At 43.3% G+C, this 27,613-nt stretch overlaps 1 protein-coding gene across 1 annotated transcript in view; it reads right to left on the reverse strand.

Annotated features, from left to right (window-relative positions):
* Positions 1 to 27,269, reverse strand: part of PEX7 (peroxisomal biogenesis factor 7) — an 88,344-nt gene extending 61,075 nt beyond the window's left edge. The window contains exons 1-5 of the mRNA XM_054023196.1: positions 27,063 to 27,269; positions 20,328 to 20,385; positions 18,863 to 19,013; positions 3,783 to 3,860; positions 2,944 to 3,052 (exon numbers count right to left, since the gene is read on the reverse strand). Of these exons, the coding sequence (XP_053879171.1) occupies positions 2,944 to 3,052; positions 3,783 to 3,860; positions 18,863 to 19,013; positions 20,328 to 20,385; positions 27,063 to 27,198 (532 nt within the window). The 5' untranslated portion in view covers positions 27,199 to 27,269. The remainder of the gene's footprint in view (positions 1 to 2,943; positions 3,053 to 3,782; positions 3,861 to 18,862; positions 19,014 to 20,327; positions 20,386 to 27,062) is intronic.
* Between the last annotated feature and the right edge of the window lie 344 nt (positions 27,270 to 27,613).

Raw genomic sequence — 27,613 nt, forward strand, 5'->3', positions numbered from 1 at the left:
GCTAAGCGTTGCTGGGCTTTGCCCAGTACAGAACAGACTCTTCATTTCCAAGTTACCAATGCTGTGCAGTATTGGACAGCATCACTGTTATGTAATTAGAAAAAAAAGATACTTGTTAGTTCCTCTTGCTGGCAAATTTAAAAGGACAATAAGAATTTGTTGACTCTATAAAGGATGATTCTATAGTGAACTAAAAGAATCAGGCACGATCTATTGCTCTGCAGTGGTTGAGGATCATTGCGCTGCATTGATTTACATTTGGCTATAAGCTAATGATGTGAGCATTCGGCACCTTCTTTATGTGCTAGTCATCACTTTGGTCTCCAGGTAGAAAGAAAGACCTTCTGGACAAACGACACAATGAGTCATTAAACCCTTTTAGCCATCAGGCCGTTGTTATTTATGTCATGTCTTTAATCACATTTTCCACATGACTGGTCTTTCGATGTCAGCCAGACATTTATTGGGTCCCTGAGCTGATGCAGCACGTCCACCTGATCTCCCAGCTTATTTTATCAGCTCAGAAACTGCTACTGACATCAGAATAGAATTTATTTACATACACTGAATTAACGGCTCCTATTTGTTAATATTTTCAAACAACAACAGGTAAGAGGCAATCAAATAACCAGCTCGAGTACAAACCACTGCACACAATAATAGCAACATTGTGAAGTGCCTCACACATCTTTCAAAATGTGAAATGCAAGTATATTAGCTACTAAATAAACGTTAATGTAATTGAAATACCAGCCAGACATACTCCATTCTCCTGTCCACTCCGCACCAGTTGAATCTTGCTGCACACTGATATGACTTACTTAATTTGAGGACTTTTAATCAAACTAAATATTTCTCAGGTAGCATTCATTCCTTTTTTCATTTGGCTTACATTTCAGCATGGCAAGGGATCCCCTTCTTTCCTTCTCCTCCCCCATTTTCTTAAAAGAAAAATAATACGTTGAAAATGAATTTATCATCCCTAGAACCAAGGAACTAACAATATCAGCTTGAGCCAAATATAGAATAGTTCCAGCTTTCTCAGGCAGCTGATATAGGACTCCATCTCAATATAGACCTGAAACAAACTCACTGGTCCAGCCCAGGGCCTTTTTTGAGTAGTGAACCTTCCTCTACACCCTCACAGCATTCCTCTACACCCTCACAAAAGGAGACTAGATAAGAACAAACTTATTTTCACTTTCCCCCCCCAAGAGGACTGAAATGCAGAGGAAAAGAAGTGTACAATAGTTGTCCTCCATCTATTTCCATAGCAGTGCCAAATGCTTAACAAAACACTTCAAAGTTAATTAAGTTTGTATCAGGACTAAACTTTTGTTTAAATTGTGGAATAAGTAAATTGTTAACCAGAGATCACCATTTTCCTAACAGGTAAAAAGCAACAGACGTTGGGACACGAAACTAATTTCTGGCTTAAAATTCTGAAACTTCATGGTGTGTGTGAGTGTGCATCACACAAATGATTCATCTAAAGCACTTCAGCACGCTTCTGGATGAAGCTGAAGGGGGGCGGGGGGGAGGGGAGGAGAGAGAAGGGGTCCAAAAAACAGGCAGAGGAGGAAGTTCAAGTATTCCCTTCCATCCCTATTCTGGTCAAAATTTCTGTGTGACAAGTTTTCAGGCCAGCACTTGTTCCTAGTGAAACAAAGTTTATTGACCTTTTATGTCTGTTATTAAGTTTGAGGATCCTGAAAATCTAAAATGAGGATCCCTGTCTCCTATTCTCCACCACCACAACTGGAGAAGACCTAGTGAGTAGACGTCAGTTGGCTCCAACACCATCCTCTATCCTGAGTGTAAGGGCAAAATACCTTTAACCACCCAAAAAGTGAAGTGATCACCTTGAAAATGCACTGTCTGAGTTGCTTTAGGAAATGCCATTTGGACTTAAGAGCAAGAAACCATCAGAGTTGTTCATTTACTGGACAGAATAGCAATGGACGTGTCATTACTAACGGCATGAAAAGCTCCATTATATGTCTACCATTGTAAAGCCATTTTGTAAAGATTTAAAATAATAAAAAAACTGAAGGATACTTCTCCGTATAAAACCTCTCCTTTTTATTCAAGTTCATTGATGGAGTTAATTTATTCAGTAGAACATCATATATTTTATTTGGATATAAAGAGGGAGATTTAACAGTATTCTGAGTGCATCAGTTTCTTTCATATGACAACTCTGGGTACGTCTACACTGCAATTAAAAACCCACAGTTGGCCTGTGTCAGCGGGCTCGGGCTAAGGGGCTATTTAATTGCAAAGTAGATGTTCCGGCCTGGGCCCGAGCTCTGGGACCCTCCCACGGGCCTGGGCCAGCTGCAGGTTTTTAATTTTATCACTTTGCAGTCCTTCATTTGGCCCCACAGAGACTCAACACATTTTTTTTTTTTTGGTATTAGTCAGCAGGATCTACAAAATTGGCAGGAGGCAGAAAAAGTAAAATTGCTGATTTTCTTTCCTGAGGACAGGGCACAGCAATACATAGTAGTATATTATACCGTGTTTCTTAAACGGAGGTCTCATACTTTAGGGCAAATGGTCTACTGCTACCATGGTTTTGGAGACAGTCTTTTAAAGATATGTCAGAATATACAAGAAAGCATAAAGCACATCTTAGCAGCCAAAAACAAAAAATTATGAGTGGGAAGGGGAGTTGTATAAATGCAATAGTGTGAAAAACTGCCTCAGGATCACTGAAGTGAAGCAAGTGCTAGATAACTGCTGATCCCAGTTGAGAAACCAACAGAAGTGATTTAAGGATCACAACAGAACCTACAAATCCATTCCATGGCTATACATTTCTCTTTTCTTTCTCCATTTTTAAAAATATGATACACACCACCATCTGCTGGACAAAGTGAGAAATAATTCAATACAATGCAGGCTCTTTCGACTTGAATGCCATTTTACTATAATATTTACCTGAGGCAGATGCAAAACAGCCTGGGATGTGCGGAGACCATATAGTGCTGTAAATGATGCCTTCGTGGCCTTTAAAAGTGCATAATGACCGCCCCACAGTTGGGTCCCACTAAATAAAATGAAAAACAAAAGTCTGCAGGTGGAGAACAGCAATATTTAAATCAATTATTTATTTTGGGCTAAACACAACTTTCCAAGGCGGCTATTAAAATGTACACTTTTATTCTACTGGGGTTTCTGTACAATAAAAAGAAGAGGTTTTCACATATGCATTCCCAAAGAAACTAAAAAAATTTATGCAAAGAGACCAGAATCTCTCAATATTTTTATATTATAGATAGATATAATATAATATTTTTTACTGTGTCCATCAAACAGTATATCTGGGCACCCAACAAAACTGAAAATATTTCAATTATCCTTTGAAATGTGTCTGGTCTTTCTGCTATTTAGATATTTTGGGTCTAACAGGCATGCATGCTTCTATATTATTAGAAACAAAAGTTAAAAACGTATCTGTCTAAAGGCCCCATCTTACAAATAGCTTAGCCCAAAATCTCCCAGGGATTTCTTTGGGAATTCTATGTCACGGTGGACTGCAGGATCTTCCCTTTAACACACATCATTGAAAGAACTCATGTGTTTTGAAAGTGTACAGATATGAAGGGCAATGCAGCAAGCCAAATTAAAAAAAAAATGACAGCATCAGTTTAAGTAAAGAGGAAAGCAGAAGGGACAGAAAACTGCATAAGAGAGGACACCGTTTCTCAACACAAATTAAGAACTACAAGTTCCAAAACAAATCACAGTGCTGACCTTCTATAAAAAAACAGACATACCAATTTCGCAGTTTGATCCCATGAACCAGACACCACTACCTGTTCTCCTCTAGTTTGGCTCCAGTCAACACTGTAAACCTATAAATATTACAACAGCTTAGTTTAGAACAGCATAAACATCCAATTTTGATACTCTGCCTAGCCAGAGTTTCATAAAGCATACCTGGAATTTTAGTTTGTATCACAATCAGCTGGAAATGTGCACATCTGGAACTAAAGAGCAGTCATAAAGCCACTTAACTGTGCAGAAAATTAAATTTAACATTTCAAACAGTTTTTTCTTTATGAGTTCTGCTTTTTGTTGTACATAGGTACCCAGCAACAATTCCTCTTAAAACTAGGACTAACGAGGAAACAAGTTTGAGTTGTGTTATTTATTTGTTGTGGAAAGATTCATTAGTCACTTCTTAGCGTATCTCTACACTGCAATTAAAAACCCCACACCTGGCCCAGGCCAGCTGACTCAGGCTCACGGGGCTCGGGCTAAGGGGCTATTTAATTGTGGAAGAGATGTTCCAGCTTGGACTCCAGCCTGGTCTCTGGGATCCTCCCACCTCACAGGGTCCCAAGCTGGAGCCCAAACAAGAACGTGTACCCCACAATTAAAAGCCCCTTAGCCCAAGCCCCAGTCAGTTGGCACAGGCCAGCAATGGTTTTTAATTGCAGTGTAGACATACCCTTCAACAATTCAAAAATCTCTCATTTTTTATATACACAAAGTGAAACAGAACTTTATAGTTGGCCTGTTTGGAAACATCTTTGTATGTTTAATAGAGAAATTTAAAAGCTGAAATCATTACATAGAATTTGATACCTCTGAAACTCTTCTCTCTCATGTTATATATAAAAAACTACATTAGAAGAAAGTTCAAGTTGCAAAGTCAAGCACCCAAAAAACTAGGAAATGCTGCAATTAAAGTTGAACACACAATCTTAATTTGCCTGCCTTGTGCACATGCCTTATAACAGTCTCCTTGCTCAGGCAGTCCCAGTCTTTCCCATCCCTCTGTTCAAGAAAGTCCTGCTCAGCCCCTTGTTCCTGCGCTAAGTACAACCCACCTGAAATCAGTGGGTTTGTACTCAGCACAACTAAGCCATGCCGCTGCTGCCCATGGTACTGCAGACACAACTACTATTTATACTCACGCTAGCTCAATGACAGTTAGCAGCAGTATGTGTATGCAAGCTGGGAATCACACCCTTAGCTCGTAGTGTAGACGTCGGCCAAGAGAGCCAATCACCATAAATTGGGTTTGCAGTGTATTCTAAAAATGGTCTAATCTCTTCTGGTATCTTATTCCACAGTTGAGATCCTTAGATTGAAAATACTTTACCTCCAATCTTTCATGATAGGTTTTGTTAGTTCTATTGTCCCAGAAAAGCATAGCTGTCCTGGTAGGTAATGGATACAGAAGTAAATACAGATATACTGGATAGCTGGATCTCAACCCATTAATGGTTCTGAAGATAAGGAGTAAGGCCTTAAATAGACATTGAAAATGAACCATGAGCCAGTGCAGAGCACATTAGTTTTGTCTACACTGAGGACATTTACTGGTACATTCAAACTATTTTTAATTTTGGGGACTGTTAATAACGCCAGTGGTGATGTTCTTATGGTAGCTTGGCCTGCTGAGATCACTGATCTCTACACAAACTGGAGAGTCTACATTGCTTCCATCTTCAGTTTCTCTTAAGCCTTGTCTACACTAAACACATTTACGATAGTACATTTACTGTGGTACCAAGCAGTTTGTTCCCTCCATCCATTGTAATACACCTCACATCCGCACACAAAAGCGCCCAGAACAGTTCATGAGTATACCATATGCTGTTCGGAGCAGATTATGCTACAGCAAGACCAAAAACCATTGCATTCTGAATCATTTCAGCAACAGTGTGGACAGCTGAAACTGTTCAGCTAGTTCTGGCTATTGTCCAACAGCCCACCAGTCACAAATGGTAGCATCTACCCACCAGTTTGTGGAACTACTTTTGAGAGTTCTGACACCAACTAAGGGATAGATACCAAAAAGCACTGAAAGTAAATCAGTTTAGTGCTAATGGGAAAGTGGAACAAACCTACAAGTATTCTTAATATGATTCGGTGTTAGGGTAGTTGCACAAGAAGTCTGTGCTTAAATTGGTGCAACACAATTGATTCAATTCTCTAGTGTGTATGAGATTTTATAGTGAATTCTGATAATCCAGTTCTAGTGTTGCCAAATATTTATATAGCTGTTGCTGGATCTCATCTGAGAAGAAGGGAATGAAAGTTCCTAGCTAGCTGAAGTGGAAAGAAAGCAATTTTTTGCCATGGTCACTATAAAGGTTAACGATTGATCCATTGGGACCTAAGCCTTCACACCAATTTGATGAACAAGGAACAGATGCTTTTGATGGGAGGAGAGATCAGCATTCCAGTAAGTTAAAAGCATTTCCCCCTTCCAATCAGTATCATTTCAACCTATCCTGGTTTCAGTTTGAGCCAGCTGTTCTTCATTTAGGTGTTGATTTCTTGTAAATAGATTAGCAAAGGTGTTTATTGCTTATGTAGAAAAGGGATACAAAGATGATACCCAGATATGTGTATTACTGCCAGTGGTAACTCCAGTTGCAGCAAAATCTTCATGCTTTTATGTGTACCGGACAATGGTACACATACCAAATCCTACTAAAACCAAAGATACACTAGATGCCTCACAAACCACAATGTTCCTGCCCTGAAGATCTTACAATCTAACTAACAAGACAGTCAAACAGTAAATCAATAGAGGATATATGAACAAAGTGTTAAGACACAAAACTTAGTAAACAAAACAAAAAATACCTACCAGTTTCTCCAAACTGTTCCTGTATCCCCCTATGTTTTGTATGTGTCCAAGCCAACCTGCCCCACAGTGGCTGACCTGAAGAGCCCTCCTTTCAAACACCCCCCCCGCAGAGAAAAATCCCCCTTCTCAAAAGGAAATGAGCATGTACCCACTCACAATTTAAAAAAAGGAAATGCTATAAAGTTCTCCAAACTGGTTCTCAAGAGCTTGTCTACACTGTGTGGTCATGTGCACAAGAGGCATGTGATTTCCAAAAGCATATCTATGTGTTGCACTCCAACTGGCTCACGTGGATCCAACAAAAAGTTCCCTAGTCCACATTAACATAGTGCAGGAAACACTACATTAACACACACTGAGAAATTTTTGTTCACACCAGCAGGATCTACAGGTGCCAACACACTGGAGCTCTTTAGAAATCATACTCCTCTAATGCATGTCATATCACGTAGACATGCCCTAAGCCTCTGCAAAAGGGAGATAGGCAGCTGCCGTGGCTGGAAGTAGCACATCTGTCTGCCTGCCTCCTGGAGGTTGTGACTCTGCCCTGGATAAATTGGGGAGCTCCTGTCCTATGTGGTGCCCCCCATGAGGCCATTGTGGCCATGTGGGGGATCTAAGTAGTGGGTAAAGCAGGGATGGGGGAAGCGACCACCAAGCCTAGATCAGTTCTATATCCAAACTCTCTGCCACACCCCCCCGCACCACACACACACACACAGTTACAGCTGCCTCACAAGTTACTGGATTGAGCAATGGAGGAAGGACTAAGAATGCAGCAGAAACCCTAACTTTCAGAATTTCCAGATAACAGTTTTCAATCTTAATTCTCATCTGTGTATGTCCAGTAATAGTTGATACATATCAGCTAAGGAGAAGAGGAAAGTAAAACCTTAACCAAATAGGCATTCCAATGCGATTTCAACCCCGTTGGAGTAAATCAGTGAATTAATTTAGTTCTGGTTATTCATGAGGTGCAGTAATTGGCTGAAAGGAAAATAACACTGATAATAAAGATGTGCATTTATATTAAAATTGTTTACACTTCTTGAAGTGGGAGGACTGAATCTTATTTGGAAGATGAAGTCGATTCCTGCCAATCTTACCATTAAGACATTATAAAACTCAATGGCAGCATTCCTTAAAAGTATCAGAAACGGATTAAGAAGGCAGTCAGTCATCTTTAAAAGCATTGTCTATCCATGTTTACCAGAAAATATTAATTATATTCCTATTAAGATCTGGTCTCTCTTAGTGCACCACTTATAAGAACTGATCCAATTTTTCCATCTCTCAGAATAAACAGTCAGCCCATGTGTCCTACACCGTCTTTCTAACCCATGGTTGACTGTCTCTGACTCCCTGCTCTCCCTGTTAAACCAAGAAGTTGCTTGAAAAACTCTTGTTTTAAAAACAGATGGTGCAGCAGAATTAATAATAATCCTAGGGCTAGAATTACAATTATAAAATGGCATGGAGAAAAGGAGAAGAATGAGAGGCAAGATTTTAGGGGCAGTGATCACATCTTCCCTACATGTTTATACAACCACCAACAGAATAGAGCCCTACTCCTGTTTGGAAACCATGGACACTATCATAAATATAAAATAAATAAAATCATAACTGAACTGTCTAACAAAAAATTCATGCATCCAAATTCTTTATCTGCAGAGTGTTTTTTTTTTTTAAATAAACTAAAGCAGCAATAAAATTCAAAGCAGCAAGGTTACACTGGAACACCCACAAGTCTCAGGTGGTTTCAGACTTCAGCTTTGTGCCTCATTAGGCCCTTCCTGAGGCTTGTCATAACTGGATCCCATATCTAGTTGTGTGTTGTTGCTCTCACATCCACCAGCTCACCAAATGAGGATAATGCTTTTTATCTAGCTAATCTGACAGTAATTCAGACAATAGAGAAGGATCGAGCTGATGGTAACAAAAGCAATGTTTAGTTGTGCAGGGGGAGTGGCTAGGGAGGCATAAAGAGGATTCATGGGGTGGTTGGTATAAGTGAGAAGTCATTGGAAAATAAGCAACTGTGTAATATAAAAACAACAGATAAATGTAACGTGCCCTTTTAGAAAAGTTATAAGCATACTAAAGACTGTGGAGTGCGTTAAGTTCTAAAAAAATATAATTAAATTAAAAAGGAAATGAGACAGACCTCAAATGGAATTCAATGCAAGGCAGTATTGCTAACAGCAGCTAATCAATTAAATAACAGATCCAAAGGAAAAACTTAACAGTAATATACCATTATGTCTCTAGCCTGTAGCGCTTGCATAAAGACATTTTACTCAGTTTTGCACAGGGAACCTAAGGCTACCATACATCCGGATTTCCCCGAACATGTCCGGCTTTTCATTCTTTAAATAGCCGTTCGGGGGGGATTTCTAAAAATCTAAAAATGTCCGGGATTTCCCCCCCGGTCGGCCATTTATAGACCAAAAAGCAGCGGCCAAGCACCGCTCGGCAGCCAAAGCCCTTTCCCGGCTCCCCCCATCCCCTGCAGCCTTAGCACGCCGCCCGGCCCCGCAGCTGTCCACCCCTCCCGCAGCTCACTTCCCCCTCCTCCCCTCCCCTGAACGCTCTGCTCCTCCCCCTCCCCTGCTTCCCGCGAATCAGATGCAGCGCGGTCCAGTCCGGCCCTGGCCAAGCGGCTCCGGCCCCAGCGGTTCTGGCCCGGCTTGGCTCGGGCCCCGGGGCACCAGCCCCAGCCCCGGCCGAGTGGTGCCGGCCTGGCCCCGGCCGAGTGGCACCAGGCAAGCACCCCCAGTCCCGGTGGCTCCGGCCCGGCTCGGCTCAGGCCCCGGGGCACCGGCCCCAGTTCCGGCCGAGGGTGCAGGCTGAGCACCCCCGGCTCCATCCCCAGCGGCTCCGCCCCGGCTTGGCTCAGGCCCCGGGGCACCAGCCCCAGGTCTGGCCAAGTGCACCAGCCCTGGCGGCTCCAGCCCAGCTCGGGCCCCAGGACGGAGGCCCCGGTTCTGGCCAAGCACCTCCAGCCTGGCCCCAAGCCCCACGACCCCAGCCGGAGCTCTGGCTGGAGCGCAGCCCGATTCCTGGGCTCTTGCTAAAGCTGGCCCTGGTCAGGGGACAGGGAGGGGGGGTTGGATGGGTCGGGAGTTCGGGGGGGGCTGTCAGGGGGGCAGGGGTGAGGTTGGGACAGTCAGGGACAGGGAGCAGGGGGGGTTAGATGGGTCGGGTGTTCTGGGGGTCCTGTCAGGGGGCCAGGAGCAGTTGGATAGGGCATGGGAGTCCCGGGGGTCTGTCTGGGGGCGGGGGTGTGAATATAGGGTGGGGGTGTGGATAAGAGTCTGGGCAGTCAGGGGACAGGTAGGGTCCTAGGGGGGCAGTTAGGGTGGGGGGTTCTCAGGAGGGGGCAGTCAGGGGACAAGAAGCAGGGAGGCTTAGATAGGGGGTAGGATCCTAGGGGGCAGTTAGTGGCAGGGGTCCCAGGAGGGGGCAGTCAGGGGACAAGGAGCAGGGGGGGTTGGAGGTCCTGAGGGGGGCAGTCAGGGGGTGGGAAGTGGGAGGCAGTGGATGGGGGCGGGGCAGGGGTGGGGCTCCCCCCACCCCAGGGTCCTCTTTTGATTGTGGAAATATGGTAACCTTAGGGAACCATGATTTAGTCCTTATTGTATAAGGAAAACCATGACAATACACTTTGTATTTTTCTTCCTGTTTCTAATTATAGATTTTCCTCAATACTAAAGCAGGTGAATGCTGCAATCAATCATGTCTACCAGCAATCGCTGCTTAATCTGAAAGTATCATTGGCTAGCATGTTATTACTGTATCAGCCTTGGTATAAAGGACAATGCAGCATATTAAAATGAATGGTCAGTACTCCTCTATTAGGCCTTGGCTAGACTTGCAAGTTACAGCACTGTAAAGCCTCCCCCAGCGCTGTAACTCACTCCCCATCCACACTGGCAGGGCACTTACAGCGCTGCATCTCCCTGGGTACACCGCTGCAGGTACTCCACCTCCCCGAGAAGCATAAGAGATACAGCGGAGCAGCTACGACTAACGGGTGCGAGTGTAAACACTTGCAGCGCTGTACTAATCAATCATCTTCTCAAGTGGCCAATCCTCTCCATTGTTGTGACCGGCTGCAGGAATGCGGAAGTGCTGGTTTCAAAGCTCATACCAGTTTGCTGTTTGCTTTGAGTGAGTGAGTGAGTGAGTGAGTGAGTGAATGAATGAATGAATGAGCAGGGGGCCGGGAGTTCGGAACTTGCAAAATAGAGTGCTGACGCCCCAAAAAGCACACTCTCTCCACCCCATCCCACCGCATCCATTTTGAAAAGCACGTTGCAGCCACATGAATGCTGGGATAGCTGCCCATAATGCACCGCTCCCAACACAGCTGCAAATGTTGCAAGTGTGGCCACGCCACTGCATTGGCAGTGCGGACAGACTGCAGCGCTTTTCCCTACTCAGCTGTACGAAGACAGGTTTACCTCACAGCACTGTACAGCTGCAAGTGTAGCCAAGGCCCAAGCCAGTGGTTTTCAAATTATTTTCTGGCGACCCCATTGAAGAAAATTATTGATGCCCACGACCCAGGGGGATGAGGGGTTTGGGGTGTGGGAGGGGCTCAGGGCTGGGGCAGAGGGTTGGGATGCAGGGTGAGGGCTGCAGCGATGAGGGGTTTGGGGTGCAGGAGGGGGCTCCTGGTTTGGGGGGGCTCAGGGCTGGGGCAGTGGATTGGGGTTCAGGAGAGGGTCAGGGCTCTGGGCTGGGGGTGCGGGCTCTGGGGTGGGGCCAGGAATGAGGAGTTTGGGGTGCAGGAACGGGCTCTGGGTTTCGGCGGAGCTCAAGGGAGGGACAGGGGGCTGGGGCATGGGGTTACCTTGGGCGGCTCCCAGTCAGCAGTGCAGCAGTGCAGCAGGGAGGCTAAGGCAGGCTTCCTGCCTGTCCTGGCACCGTGGACTGCACTGCGCCCTGGAAGTGGCCAGCAGCAGGTCCAGCTACTAGGCAGAGGTACGCAAGAAGCTCCACGTGGCTCTCACCCGCAGGCACCACCCCGCCCCCCCACACCTCCCATTGGCTGGGAACCAGCCAAAGGGAGTGCAGATCCACTGCTCAGGGCACGGGCAGAGTCCCGTGGCCTCCCACACCTAGGAGCCAGACCTGCTGCTGGCCGCTTCCAGGACGCAGCGGGTGTCAGAACAGGTAGGGACTAGCCGGCCTTAGCCGGGCAGCACCGCCGATGGGATTTTTAACGGCCCAGTTGGCAGTGCTAACCAGAGCCACCGCGACTCAGTGCCTTACATTCCGCAACCCACAACTGGGTTGTGACCCGCAGTTTGAAAACCACTGCTCTAAGCCACAATATCTGTTCAACTGAACTGATGTAATAAATTCTGGCTCTATCTGCTAAGCAAATGGATGCAATCAGAGAGCCCACATTTTTGTCTTAATTTTGATTCTACTTATGATTGCTTAGATTTTGAAAAGTGAGAACATACACAATACTACACTATAGAGAGGTATTTTTTTCCAAAAATTAAACACACATCACAAACAAGAATTTGTAGGATAGGTTCCATGCAATATTCACTCAAAAACCCTAAAAAGCAAGAAAATCCCAAATTATAGCCCACTTCTCAATTGTACTCTAATGCTCACACAGCATGTTTCCACTGATAATGGACTCGTCATCACAAGGAACTTCTTTCTGCCTCCAACAGCTATGGGAATACAGTACACACAACACATCCATTCCCCTCACATTACTATACAAAACCTTAGTTATGAACTCACGAACACTTAAATGTTCTCATCAACCAGGAGCACTTACTAATGTTGCTGAGGCTGTTAAGGCTATAGACTGTGATTATACTACTGATCCCTATGTGCTTCAACCACAACTCATCCCAATTTGTCAGCTTTCAAAAAATTAAAACAAAAAACAAGAAGGATGTTATAAGAATACTGAGGAGGCGGCAGGGAGAGGCAAATAAAACAGACCTATTGGGACAGAACTGATTCTTTAATTCTCCATTTTGTGAATAAATACCATACACTAGAGTCATAAATAGATAGGTTCCTATTTCCACATTTCTCATTGTCATATTTTATACAGAATATTTCCTCCAGTGATGAGATCTGCAGATAGCCCACTACAAGGACAACATTTAAGCCCAAGTCACCTCTTCCTCCGCTAAATAAGGATACTTCTTTCCACATCTGATAGCTGAATCTCATAATATTTCACTTTCATAGATTCATAGATTCTAGGACTGGAAGGGACCTCGAGAGGTCATCGAGTCCAGTCCCCTGCCCGCATGGCAGGACCAAATACTGTCTAGACCATCCCTGATAGATATTTATCTAACCTACTCTTAAATATCTCCAGAGATGGAGATTCCGCAACCTCCCTAGGCAATTTATTCCAGTGTTTAACCACCCTGAAAGTTAGAAACGTTTTCCTAATGTCCAACCTACATCTCCGTTGCTGCAGTTTATCCCATTGCTTCTTGTTCTATCCTTAGAGGCTAAGGTGAACAAGTTTTCTCCCTCCTCCTTATGACATCCTTTTAGATACCTGAAAACTGCTATCATGTCCCCTCTCAGTTTTCTCTTTTCCAAATTAAACAAACCCAATTCTTTCAGCCTTCCTTCATAGGTCATGTTCTCAAGACCTTTAATCATTCTTGTTGCTCTTCTCTGGCCCCTCTCCAATTTCTCCACATCTTTCTTGAAATGCAGTCCCCAGAACTGGACACAATACTCTAGTTGAGGCCTAACCTATATTGAGGTGTTAGTATGTGATATTAGCCAAGTTTCATACCAGAAAGAGATAAACATATCTAAAGTTCATATCTAGGTTCATAGAGGATAGGTCCATCAGTGGCTATTAGCTAGGATGGTCAGGGATGCAACCCCACACTCCGGGTGTCCCTAAACCTCTAACTGCCAGAAGCTGGGACTGGACAACAAGGGATGGATCACTTGATAATTGCCCAGTTTTGTTCATTCCCTCTGAAGCATCCAGCACCATCAGAAGACAGGATATTGGGCTAGATGGATCATTAGTCTGACCCAGAATGGCTGTTCTTATGTAAAACTACATCTCTAGTCAGCAAACAGTTGAAATTTCTTTGGGTTTAGTGCCACAACAAATTCCCTTTCACTTTCATTGTACACCCATCCACAATATACACATCCAGTTCCTCAATCACACTTGCATGCATAGGCACCGACTCTTTGGGTGCTCCAGTACCCACCCACAGCCCACTCGATCAGCTCCTCTCCCTCCCCTTAGCGCCTCCCACCCGCCGGCGGGCCCTGCCAATCAGTGCCTCTCCCTCCCTCTCAGCGCCTCCTGCCTGCCACAATCAGCTGTTCCACAGTGTGCAGGAGGCATTGAGGGGGAGGGGGCCGGAATGGGGCAGAAAGAGGTGGGGTGGCGGCGGGGCCTGGGCTGGGTGGGAAACCCCCGCCCTCCCCGGCACATAGAATCATAGAACTAGAATGGACTTCGAGAGGTCATCTAGTCCAGTCCCCTGTACTCATGGCAGGACTAATTATCTAGACCATTCCTGACAGGTGCTTGTCTAACCTGCTCTTTAAAATCTCCAATGATGGACATTAGAAAGTCGGCACCTCTGCTCACATGCACAATCATAACTCCATCCTCAGATTAGTTAAAGTAGAAAATATATGGGTAATATATATTTAATCTTGGTGTTAAAGTTGTTTATTTATTAATGCGTAACTGGATATGCGTATTGTAGGTGCCTGTATGCTCAAAGTGAAAGGGAGCTCATTGTCAAGCTAGAAATCTGAGTGCATTTGAATGGTAAGGCCCGTGCACAGTGGTTGGTGTGGATGATAATGTTGCTTAACTGGAGATTTCCTCAATTTGTAGAAATTGTGCTGAAAGGTAACACATTTAGTCAATTACTTTTTTATTCAGAGATGGACATACGTCAACATTCTGGATTTCCCAGAAGCAAGACAACAGAGTTCCATGCTTTAATCCATGGTAGTGCCGTTCAAATAATTATTTAAACCTATATTACTTAAGAGACTTGACACATTGTTCCCTCTTGCAGCTTTTTCAGCCTGACCCTGCCATTGCAACAAATATTGACGTTACCCAGGGAGTCATTCCATGCTGACAGTTCAAAACACTGTCTTGCCTCCTGCTATGACCCTCTCTCCTCTACTTCAGTTTATACTGGACATACTCTATCACACTTAAAACATACATCGACAGCAAATGTACATTGGTATTTCCTGGATGTAAAAACATGTTAGCTCTCCTTGCTGTGAAGTGAAATGCAACATTGCTACTGGCTGCTGAATACTGTCCATCATTCATGTCAGTCACATCTTAAACTTGATCTGCAAGCTGATCAACAGCAGTAGGTACCAGACGTTTCTGAAGTGGCATACGATACAATTATGAAATAATCTGCCCATAGTGGAAAATTTCTTCCTAATCCTGGCCAGTAATGACTAATTCATGCTCTTTACACTGTATAGGAAAATTACAATGATCAATACTATTCTTGGCAGAAGACAACTGCAATGAAATTGGCTGTAACCCCTGACAGATAGTTTTTAAAAAGTCACTGGTCAGCAAAACCCACTTAAAGTCAATGCCGTTCTTTGAACATCATATTGCTTCAGGTCTGCAAGAAAATAATTCCTCATCTTTATGAGAGCTAACAGGCAATCATTCATTCATAGGAGTTTCAGCCTTGCAAAAAGAGGTGAACCACACAAGCTAATGATTTCTGCACCTCAGAAAGATTCCCCCCAGTATAGCTACATCAGGTATAAATATTTATAAATATATACCAATTTATATTACTAAATATGAAACAAATTCTTATATTGTAGTATTTTATCTTTAAGAAAATTCAACTATCAGAGGGATAGCTGTGTTAGACTGTATCCACAAAAACAAGGAGGAGTCCAGTGGCACCTTAGAGACTAACAGATTTATTTGGGTATAAGCTTTCATGGGTAAAAACCCCACTTCTCCATGCATGCACAGAGTCATGCATCTGAAGAAGTGGGTTTTTTACCCATGAAAGCTTATGCCCAAATAAATCTGTTAGTCTTAAAAAAAATTCAATTCAGTCTTATTTTTGTCAATAGACGTAATGTAAGGCTAGTCAGACCAATATAAAGATCCATGCTAGTCACAATTTTTCCATCTAAACAGTGGGCCCGAAATCTTGTGCATTCGGGCCTGTTGTATTAATTCAGATGGAATATATGGACCCAAAGAGTTAAAGATGTAACATAACCCAGTCACTGTCCAACATTAAGCTGTTTTAAACAAGGTTTGGAGTTTCACACGCAGAGACCTCAGCCTGCTTAATCCCATGGCAAACATCATTAAAAATCCTTTTAACCTTTTATCAGAGATACAGAAAAGAAAGAAAAACCTAAAGCATTTGAAATGAAATGTATTAAATAAGGCTTTCATTTTAACAACATCCCTTGTTCCTTTTACTTTATCTGGAGAGAGTTTTTCAAAGGAATACACCCCTTGATTGACAGGATTTTAGATGGTATCAAAGATGGTAATAACTATTTTGGAGGGAAAGAGAAGAAGTTACTTGAGATGGCTGGAGCTATTAAAGTCTGATCCCGTTTCATAAGATGACAAAACACACATACACAAAGGGGAGAGAAAAGAATAGTAAAGACAGAAAATGCAGCTTCTGTCTCTGATGTTTTCACTTGCAACCTCATTACTGGAAAAAACACAGGTACAGCACATGGTCTTATCAGCCACTTCAAGACCTGGCAAACTTGAACAAGGCTTGGGCTGTTTAGGTGATTGCTTTAAGTTGCCTCTTTCTGGTCACAGGCTTACAGCAGTGTTGCAAAATATGCTGTCCTGGCTGGCTAAGCAAGAGTGTTATTAGAGAGAAATAAAAAAACAGAGAGATAGGAAAGAGAAGAAATAAGGTAAGGAAGGAAAAGCACAAAAGTCTCACATCTCAAGTGGTGTTTGGGATTCAGCTGGAGCCAGTAGAGGTGGCAGTGTCATCTGGATGCCTCTCTTGGCCCAGTCTTGTCAGGACACCCTTCAGGATGAGAATAAAGTTTTGGGATCCCAGGAAATAGTGAAGTGGCTGCCATGATGGTGAAGCTTGACCTTCCCCATCTCTCATCTTTCAGTCAAGCAGCACTGCAGTCCATTAGCTCCCCCTACCCCCAAAGTCCCTTTTTCAGGAACCCAAAAGGGAGTGATGGTGGAATAGCCCATCCCTTCATTATTTTGTTCCTCAATCAGGCCTAATTTCCAATACAGCAATTTTGGTTCACCGATTTCCAGTTCCACACTTCTCTTGTTTACCAAGCATGATCTTAACACAATCCTTGAGTTATATCAGCAGGCCTTTTGTTAGACTGAATTAGTGCACTGTGTCCCGCTTTTGCACTTTTTCCCCATCAACATTTGTTATAGGTCTTATGAATTTTCAGTCACTTTTAAAGATAAGCTTGCAATTAGGGTACATTTGTAGGCCCAGTTAACACAACAGGACCCATTGTGGGTCACCTCTTTTGCAGGTCCCTTAGAAAGATTTTCAATTATCTGCCTCTCCCACCCAAAGTACATTATATCACTTTGAACGGGTTCCCCGTAGCAGTCTAGCACTCCTTTCTGCAGGCTGAGTTCATAATGTTACATGACTTTTCCTTCCCATGTGCCTCTACTTCAGGGTTGTGACATGCCAAACTGGAACGGGTGCAGAGAAGGGCCACTAGGATGATCAGAGGAATGGAAAACCTGTCGTATGAAAAGAGACTAGAGGAGCTTGGGTTGTTTAGTCTGACAAAGCGAAGGCTGAGGGGGGATATGATTGCTATCTTTAAATATATTAGAGGGATTAATACAAGGGAGGGAGAAGAATTATTCCAGCTTAGTACTAATGTGGATACGAGAACGAATGGATATAAACTGGCCGTGGGGAAGTTCAGGCTTGAAATTAGACGAAGGTTTTTGACCGTCAGAGGGGTGAAATATTGGAACGGCCTTCCGAGGGAAACGGTGGGGGCGACGGACCTGTCTGGTTTTAAGATTAAGTTAGATAAATTTATGGAGGGAATGGTTTAATGGTAAAACATAGTAGTCAAGGAAAACCAAACAATGGTAGGTAAATCGTATAATGGCTGACAGGGGTCAGGCTGGTGACTCTTGCCTATATGCTCGGGGTCTGACTGATCGCCATTTTTGGGGTCGGGAAGGAATTTTCCTCCAGGGCAGATTGGCCGAGCCTCTGGAGGTTTTTCGCCTTCCTCCGCAGCATGGGGCAGGGATCTCTAGCAGGAGGGTCTCTGCCGATTGAAGTCACCTAAAACAGGATTGGGGACTTCAACAGCAGAGTCCAGGGAAGGGGTAGGGACGGTTTTATGGCCTGCAGCATGCAGGGGGTCAGACTAGATGATCATAATGGTCCCTTCTGACCTTAAAGTCTATGAGTCTATGAGCCAAAAATATAGAGGTTACAGTTATTCCACCTATTCCCCATTTTGAGAACCAAATAATTAAAAGAGTAACAGTCAGCCTAAAAACACAATGAGGTAAAATACTGTTGAAGGAGCTATTTCAGTTTTAATGGTTTGTAAAAACGACAGGAATCATTTATATTCACTCTCAGTGATAAGTAAAGAGGGAGAAAGTGTCCAACTTTAAATAGATGCTACTTCCTCCTTCTTTATAACCTTGAGATGTGTACACACACAAACAAATTCAGGTTAGGCATGTTATATTAATAGTTTTAGGATTCTTTTTTATGCTTAATGGGCACAAATAACTATAGTATTCTGAGAGTAGGCCTCACAGATATTTGAAGGCTCTTGCCTTTTCCCACCCTGACTATGAAGAGAGTCCTGAGGATCTGCATAATGTCTCACTTTACACCCTTCATGGTACCAATGCTGCAGACACCATCCTTCTAGTTGAGACTTGGCCTGTTCAATGCCACATTCTACTGAATGAGTTCCCCAACCTAATCTTGGAGGAATCGAGAATAAAGTCTTTTAAATATTTCTAAAAAATATTAATTTTATGTGACCAAATGTCATCTCTTATAAACACAATATGTAATTTACCTCATGTTCAACAGTCTTGAAGCTGTAAATTCATGCTATAACCCCAAGCAAAGAAAAAACACTTTCCAATAGTGATTCTGCAAGTGAGCCCTTTAATAATCCAAGCAGTAAAAAAAAGTAGGTCATTAACATTTTTAAGTTTGCCTCTATTACCTCCTGAGTGTGCTCTTTATAGACTTGCAGTGGACCTGTTGGGTTAGCAGTGTCCCAGATCTGCAGAGATCCATCCCCACTAGAAGTCACCAGCACATGTTCATTGTTTTCACTCCATGTCACATCAAACAGGCCATCGTTCCAGTCAAAACTAAACCAAGGCAATCAAGATATTCATCTATGAGAAATGACTGTATAGCTGGTTGGGTATATTCAAAGATTAATCAACATGTTCTTTAATTTACCACATTCTGAACATATTAATTTTTTGTATGTTTGACTTTCTAAAGAATCTTTTTAGAAGAAATTCTGATGATACCTTGAAAGTTTTTAAAAATTTATGTTACAACAGGTCAGCACAAGAGAGCCAGAGACCATCACCTTTCATGTAGAGATTGAGGTCTGATTTCCATCCTAACCTTCCTGAGCAAATGGGAGTGCTACAGAGGTAGTGCCAACTTGGATATATCATAGAGCTATTATTTATCACTAACAAAGATAACAAAATATCCAAGTCAATCTCTACTTCTATTTCACTGAAGGAAGGGCATGCCACTCATTGATCTACAGTGACCACTCTGATTGACAGCAAAACATCGTTAAGTGATTAGAAGAGTCCCATCCAGTCCTTTTTATACATAAGGATGCTGATTGTAATTCAGAGTCTCCAGGGTGGGAGTGGTAAACATGGAACAGTCCTCCAAGGTTTAACAAAGGAACATAGGGCCTCCGACTACAAGCAATGAGGGGATAGAAAGTACTTTCATTACTGAACCAGTAATATTCATTTATTACTATAATACTATACCCAGCAGTAGCAGTACAATATTTAACTGCTATAAGTAGCCTGCTATCTAATTACCAATTGAAAAAATATCTGCTGGTATCTAAGAGTAAGGTAATTTATTATATTTCTATTTAAACTCTCATCTCAGATAAGTCCAAATGGTCAACTTTATGTTTCAAGTCGTGTCAACGATTCTCTTACAGTCAGAGCACCACAAGTTTTTAGGTGGGGCATTGCTGAGCTGTGAGAGGAGATAGCCTAAAAAGAACTACCAGAGGTATCACCATTCCCCAGAAAAGATCAATAGGGAAATACCTACAAAGTCTAGTTTCCACAGGTTCCCGCTTCGTTCAAACCCATTCAGTGAAAAGTTTTGGGTCCAAGCAGCAATGCAAGGGCAGCAAGACTCAACATGCAACAATAAGGTAGGCCAGAGACACTGCTTTTAACTTGCACCACTCTGCTGCCCCTAAATGACTTACTTTAAGAATGGTGTCAACTTTCCATTAAATACCATTTAATATTTTAAGATAATATAACCAGATCTTTGTACCTAAGTAATGGAGGTGTATATTGAATATATCATACAGCCATTATTTATTACTAACAGAAATACCAAAATATCCACTAAAGGTTCTATAACAAATACTTCCCATTAAAAACGTATAAAGTTGTTACCTCCTGAAAAGACAAATCCCAGCTTCATTTTGTTCCAGCACTGCCAAAGTTCCACAACCTGAAAAAATAAGAACAGCACAGTGCAACAGAGCCAATTTTTTAAATCCACTGGAAACTATGATGCACTGTGATGGTTTATACTACAGTGCAAATGTGGAAGGCACCTGAATCTGATAGAGGGACCCGCGCAATTAGCTGTGCTTATAAATAGCTTCTTTGGCTCTATTTATGCCCTTCTGCTACTTCCTGTGTGTCCGTTTTCGACACTTCTAACAGTAAAATGGGAAAAAGGGACAACTCACTGCAAATAAAACATTTTTATATTTTCTTTTGAATAACCTTACGTTGCAAACACAGATCAGTATGGGATTATATAGATCCTTTTATAATATACTAGGGATAATACTACAGAAACCTGTGATAAGAATTAAGCTTATTATGGGTGAACTAAGAAATGTAGGGAATTTGAGTCTAAGGAAATGGAATTCAGATAAAACACTCCTATATGACAGGGATACTATCAAAGTGGAAAAAAAAGTATCACATTTCTATCTGAATATTATTAAACATGCTGTTCTTACAAGAAAGATGTAAGGCGACAATCCTGTAATAAGCGCAGCACAGGGATTCAACAAAGCTTCCCATGGGTGCTAGGATGTGCCTGTGAAGGCAGTTGCTAAGAGTATTATAATTTTTTCATCCAGTTTATTTTGTATATTATGCTATTTAATTCTAGTCAGACTCACTCTTGCCTCTGTATAGTCAGTTTTCCTCTGTTTGAGAGGGTCTTTCCCAAGAGAGAGAAAATATTTTGTAAATATAGGACAATCTGGTTGGGAAGGAGACTCGGAAAAATTGTCAGGGAGTCTGGGGCAGATGTAGAATCTGCAACTCACTATCTCATTAAAAAGTAACAATATAAATGGCCTTTGTATGAAACAGAAGCAAAAAATGGAGGAAATCAGTAAATGTTTTGGGATATGTTGATGGTATGTAAGCAACTTATGAATCCAACAATATATTTGGATAGAACAAAAACTTCCTAACAGGACAGCCTTTGAAGATATAAAAATATATGAGCTATTTTGGTTTAATAAGGTTTACAATGAGACCACCTAACATTCACTCTGCATATCATTTTTCCCTTTATTATATGTGTTATAAACAATAAAACAAAGATAAACTAAACTCTAATACAACTGTGCTGTATTCATAAATTGAAGGCTTACATTAAGAAAAAAAAAATGAATAAAAAGTCTGGAGAATGGAGGTATTGCACTTATAGGCCAAAAGAGTATTTTGAATACCATGCATTGCATACTGTGAAGATTAGACATAATGGGTGGGATTCACAAAGGTATTTAAACACTTAAGTCTCAGGGTATGTCTTCACTACCCGCTGGATCGGCGGGGGTCAATTTATTGCGTCAAATCTAGACACGGTAAATCGACCCCCGAGCGCTCTCCTGTCGACTCTGGTACTCCAGCTCGGTGAGAGGCGCAGGCAGAGTTGACGGGGGAGCGGCAGCGGTCGACTCACCACGGTGAAGACATCACGGTAAGTCGATCTGAGTACGTCGACTTCAGCTACGTTATTCACATAGCTGAAGTTGTGTAACTTAGATCAATCCCTCCTCTCTCTCTCTCCCCCCCCCCCCCCCCCCAGTGTAGACCAGGCCTCAGGTTAAGGTGCCTAAGTCCCAGTTTTGGTTCCACTGCAGTGTACAAAACTCCCACTGAGCCCTGTATGCTCCTAAACTACTTGACTCCTATGTTTTCAAGGTAAAAAAGTTCCCATGTGCCTAAGTTTCTGCCTCTGAGCATATGCATTACTGCCTCTCTCTAGGCATCTGGACACTTATCTGCCTAAGCTTCACAGTGAACCAAAAACTGAGGGAAAACACGCATTCGGCCGCCTGTATCATCTATGGGGCCTGATCCGACAGGTGGCCTCTGAGCACGCCTACAAGATTGGAGCCCATTCAAAATCTGGCTGGAAGGAGGTGGTGATGTTGCTGGTGCTCACCTTATAACTAGGGCCCTACCAAATTCAAGGTCCATTTTTATCAATTTCAGTCATAGGATTTAAAAAATCGTAAATGTCATGATTTCAGCCATTTAAATCTGAAATTTCAGGGCATTGTAATTGTAGGAGTACTGACCCAAAAAGGAGTTGTGGGGGCGGGAGGGTCATAAGGTTATTGTAGGGGGTTTGTGGTACTGCTACCCTTACTTCTGTGCTGCTGCTGTTGGCGGCGCTGCCTTCAGAGCTGGGCAGCTGGAGAGCGGTGGCTGCTGTCTGAGAGCCCAGCTCTGAAAGCAGAGCCACTGCCAGAAACAGCGCAGAAGAAGGATGGCATGGTATGGTATGGTATGGGCACATTTACTTCTGCACTGCTGCCTGCAGAGCTGGGCCCTCAGTCAGCAGCCATCACTCTCCAGCCACCCAGCTCTGAAGGCAACAGCGCAGAAGTAAGGGTGGGACGGGATGGTATTGCCACCCTTACTTCTGCACTGCTGCTGGCAGGACGCTGCCTTCAGAGCTGGGCGCCTGGCCAACAGCCACTGCTATCCAGTCACCCAGCTCTGAAGGCAACGCAAAAGAAAGAATGGCTATACAGTGACCCCCCTGCAATTCCCTTTTGGGTCAGGCCCCCAATTTGAGAAACACTGGTCTCCCCCATGAAATCTGTATAGTATAGGGTAAAAGCACACAAAAGACCAGATTTCAGTCCATGATGCATTTTTAATGGCCGTGAATTTGGTAGGGCCCTAGTTATAACTTTTAACTCAGTGGTTAAGCCTTCACCTGGGTTGTGAGACACCCAAGTTAAAGATTTGAATAGTGGTCTCCGACCACTCAGAAGGGTGTTTTAACCACTGAGCTATGGGATATTCTGATATGACATATGAGTAATTTTATGTACATAAGTACACCTATTGAACTCAGTTCAGCTATTTGTATGAGTCAGGTCACTCACATGCAAAAGTATCTGCTAGCATTACATTTTGGGTTTTCCAAACTTTACTTTGGTTAGTGATTAAATTACATTCCAAACTGTTCATCTGCCTTAAGAATTGTATTGTTACTGTTTACACGTAGAAGGTCCTACAAATAATAACTTGCAATGTCTAATATATACAAATATGGGTACTTTGTACATAGTGTTTCTATACAACGTTGTTTTTCTGTGCAACAAAGACAGAAAAACAAGTGCAACTTAAAATAATTAGAAATAAAAAGTGGCTTGTTTTTTCATTAACCTGGCCCATAACCTCAATATCTCCTGTTGAAGCTGTTCCACTGTGGATAAATAATGGAAGAATGATTGGAAGCAATGGGACTGGACCCTGGATGTCTAAGATCCCAGATGGATGCCCTAATCACCAGGCTAAGGAGTCATTCACACTCTCTCCCCCTGTAGCCCAAAGACTATTTAATGATTTACCTACAGTTAGGGTGACCAGACAGCAAGTGTGAAAAACTGGGACCGGATAGGGGGTTATAGGAGCCTATAAAAGACAAAGCCTCAAATATCAGGACTGTCACTATAAAATCGGGACATCTCGTCACCCTACCCACAGTGGAACAGTTTCAACAAGAGACATTGAGGGAGCCCCACATCAGAATTGCCCACAGCTCAGCGATCTAAGCACTGTTTTGAATGGAGCAAGGCAGACAACGAACTCATTTTACAAGGAGTGCCTAAGCTGTCTGACTACATGTGGCAGGATCCTGTTGATGGATCACAAGCAAAAGTAGGCACCTCCCTTCAGACTGGATTTAGGCACCTATCACCATAAGAGGAGTGGGACGTAGCACACACACCTCTCCTTGGCATCTTCCATTAGCTATCTTAGGCACTTCCCTGCCTAGCATGCTGGTTTTGTGGATCATATTCTTAGGAGTGTCTCTCTCTCCCCATTCATTCTATAGGAAGCCTAGGTGTCTAACTCTGCTTTGCGGATCACAGTGTTGTTCCTATGATTTTCTAGGTGCCTAAAAGTTAGGTGCCATAATGCTAAGTGTTACAATGTCTAAGGCCCATCATGGATCCATACACACAAAATGATTGCCTAAGAACTGTTCTTCAATCAGCCAGATAAGGCCAAGTTTTCAAAGTAGGTACATACAAATAGGTACTTAAACATCAAAATGCCTAGTTAGCAACATAATGCCCAATTTGCATGTACAAATGTGTTAACTGCAGACACATGAATGTGCAAGAAGGCTTCTGTCACCTTTTTTGACATCAAATCAACAACAAAAATCTTATACAAGGCTGACATAAATGCCTCCCCTTTACTACTTTAGTAAGTTATTTTCTATTCAAAAGCAGTTCCTCTGGTTTGCTAAACACTAGTTGCCACAACATACTTTATTTTAAATAGGTTTTTTTCTGAGTTCTGTGCATGTTATTGGACGTATCAATGGGCCATCTATCTCCACCCATCAATGCAGGGTTTATACTTTTTTCCAGTGGTTCATGTTGTTATGCCTGGTTAAATGGAAAAGATTTGCTTTGCTTTTCTCTTAAGCAGACCATTTCTCTCCCAGAAGAGAAATTTAATTCCAGCAAGGAAGTTTAGAATGAAAGAGTTAGACCAGATTACCAAGTCTGACCTCCTGACCACCAAGCACCCAGCAACTGAAATTAGACCAAACCATTACAGACCATGTGAGACTAAACTATTATAGAGATGGTCTTCCCTTCACTGCTATGCCGTAGTTACATCTCAGTGGCTTCAGCTAATAGTCTTATTTTTTTCTGCAAACAAAATAGTCCCAGTTATGTTACTTCAATTTAAGTGAAATGGCAAAACATCAAATGACTTCAAGATAGTAAGACTGGGCCCATCAGTCTCAAGGAAGGAATACCTGCGAAGGAATACCTGCATAACTAACCCATGCATAAGTAGGCCCAATTATGTGACTAAAAGTATGTGTATCCTTAAGTATTTGCAGGATTGGGGCCTCTAGGCTGGCTTACTGTTGATACAGCACATTCCTTCTGTATCTAATTGACGTTATGGATTGGGAACTCTAGGCTGGCTTACTGTTGATACAGCACATTCCTTCTGTATCTAATTGACGTTATGGGCTAGGTTAATGAAAACAAGCAGCATTTTATTTTTATTATATTTTAACAGTGATGTTTATTTTTCTGTACTGTATTTGCTGTACAGGAAAACACTACATGTTGTTTTAAAACGCTATTTACAAAGTACCCATTTTTATTAGACATTGCAAATTATCATTTGTAGGTAGCAAATGCCCGTGAACACCATAACATTCTTACGGTAGATGAACAGTTCTGAATGTAATTTAACTGATAAACAAAGTTTGAAAAGTCGAAAAAGGTAATGCCAGCAGATACTCGTACAAGTCCTGTCACTCACATGCAAAAGTAGTCCACTGACTTTAAAAGGTGTACTCATATAGTTAGCAGGATTGGGACTAAAGTGAAACTATAATTTTTCTTAACATCCTTTCAAAAATCATAAGTAATAAATTGGCTTTTAAACACCCCTTCACTTTATTATATGGAGATATACCTTTCTCATAGAGCTGGAAGAGGCCTTGAAAGGTTATCAAGTCCAGTCCCCTGCCTTCACAGCAGGACCAAGTACCATCCCTGACAGACTTTCAAAGTTATTGACTTTCAATAACCTAACGTCATATTAGCAGAATAAATGTGTTTGTCTGCAATACACAAATTTAAAGATGACAGTACCCCTTTAACTAGAATTAGAAAACCCCCAAATCAGTAGCAGCCTACATTTTATAGGTTTCAGAGTAGCAGCCGTGTTAGTCTGTATCCGCAAAAAGAAGAACAGGAGTACTTGTGGCACCTTAGAGACTAACAAATTTATGCATCCGAAGAAGTGGGCTGTAGTCCACGAAAGCTTATGCTCTAATACATTTGATATGTATTTATAAAATATTTGTAGTCTATGTAACCATAGACTTTTGCTTCCTCCAAACATAGCAAAACTGAAGTGAGAATGTGTAATAACTCTTCAGCTCAGCATCTTACAGGTCAAAAGATCCTAGTGCACATATTCCACCCTCTCTCTCCCCACTGGAGCAAGAGAGAAAAAAAAAACACAAAGCACACTAAGAACTGACTGGTCTAATCAGTAGTTGCACTCCAGAGGCAGCAGCAGCAACGCTGTCTCTGGAAGCAGCACCGAGGATGGGGAAGAAACTGTTAAGATTCCTCGGGAGTCAAAGTTGCCAAAGGTCTCAAAGCAAGGGGCGGAGATAAACACCACTGCACAGTAACACAGGCCCCAAACACACTTATGCGCATGGAAGTTATCCAGATGTAGGTCTGTTTGCAAAGATCAGCGCCAGCCCATTCAAGGTGTAACGCGGAGCAGATCGCAAACTTTAGGGGAGGCCGAGCAGGGAGCGTTACAGACGGAAAGGGGCTGGGGGGAGGAGGAGGAGACATTCTGATGCCACAGAGCTCGGTCGGGACTGACATTTCCCCCGACCTAGCTCAGGCACCAGGGCCCCGCGGGGCTACAGCGGGTGTCACGGCAGGCTCAGGGGGAGGGGGCACAAGGGCTCCTGTTGCAGCTTCCTGGGCGGGGAGGCGCGGGAGGGGGCCGGGGCTGCAGCCCCGCCCCGCTATAAGCGAGGGGTGGGAGAGGCGGAGAGCCCGTGGTGGGGCTGAGGACAAGCCCCCAGGAAGGGTAACACGGGGGGAAACGCGGCCCCTCCCTCACCGGCGATGCCGTAGTACTGCGCGGCGGCGCAGGCCAGGCGCCCGGGCACGTAGGGCGAGAACTCCACCGCGTAGCCGTGTCGCCCCGGCAGCCGGAAGGCCTGGGAGCGCCGAGCGCCCCCGTCGGCCCCGCTCATGGCCGCGGAGCCGGGTGCCCCGGCTGGGAGAAGCGAGTCCCCCTCGCTCTAGCCCCACCGCGCGCACACGTGGGGCCGCTCGGGAAGCGCCCGGCCCAGCAAAGGGGCGGGACTGAGGGCGCGGCGCCGCCATCTTTGGTTTGGGCAAGACGCTGCCTAGTTCTTGGAGGGGCCGAAGAGGGGCTGTTGTCAGAGGCAACAGGCAGGGCTAAACCCCGCCCCCAGGGAAAGCAATAACAGAAAACGCAGCAATGGCCAAAGTGTTAAAGCCTTTTTTGTTTCAGTTTTCACCAAAAAGATTAGCAGTCATTGCATGACTAACATAGCAAACATCAGTGTAAATGGGGTAGGATCTGAGGCTAAAATAGTGAGAGTTAAGAATAGGGGTCTGCCCTCAAGGGGTCACGAGCTTATT

Source organism: Malaclemys terrapin, chromosome 3, assembly GCF_027887155.1.
Source record: "Malaclemys terrapin pileata isolate rMalTer1 chromosome 3, rMalTer1.hap1, whole genome shotgun sequence".
In the NCBI taxonomy this organism is placed as follows: Eukaryota; Metazoa; Chordata; order Testudines; family Emydidae; genus Malaclemys; species Malaclemys terrapin.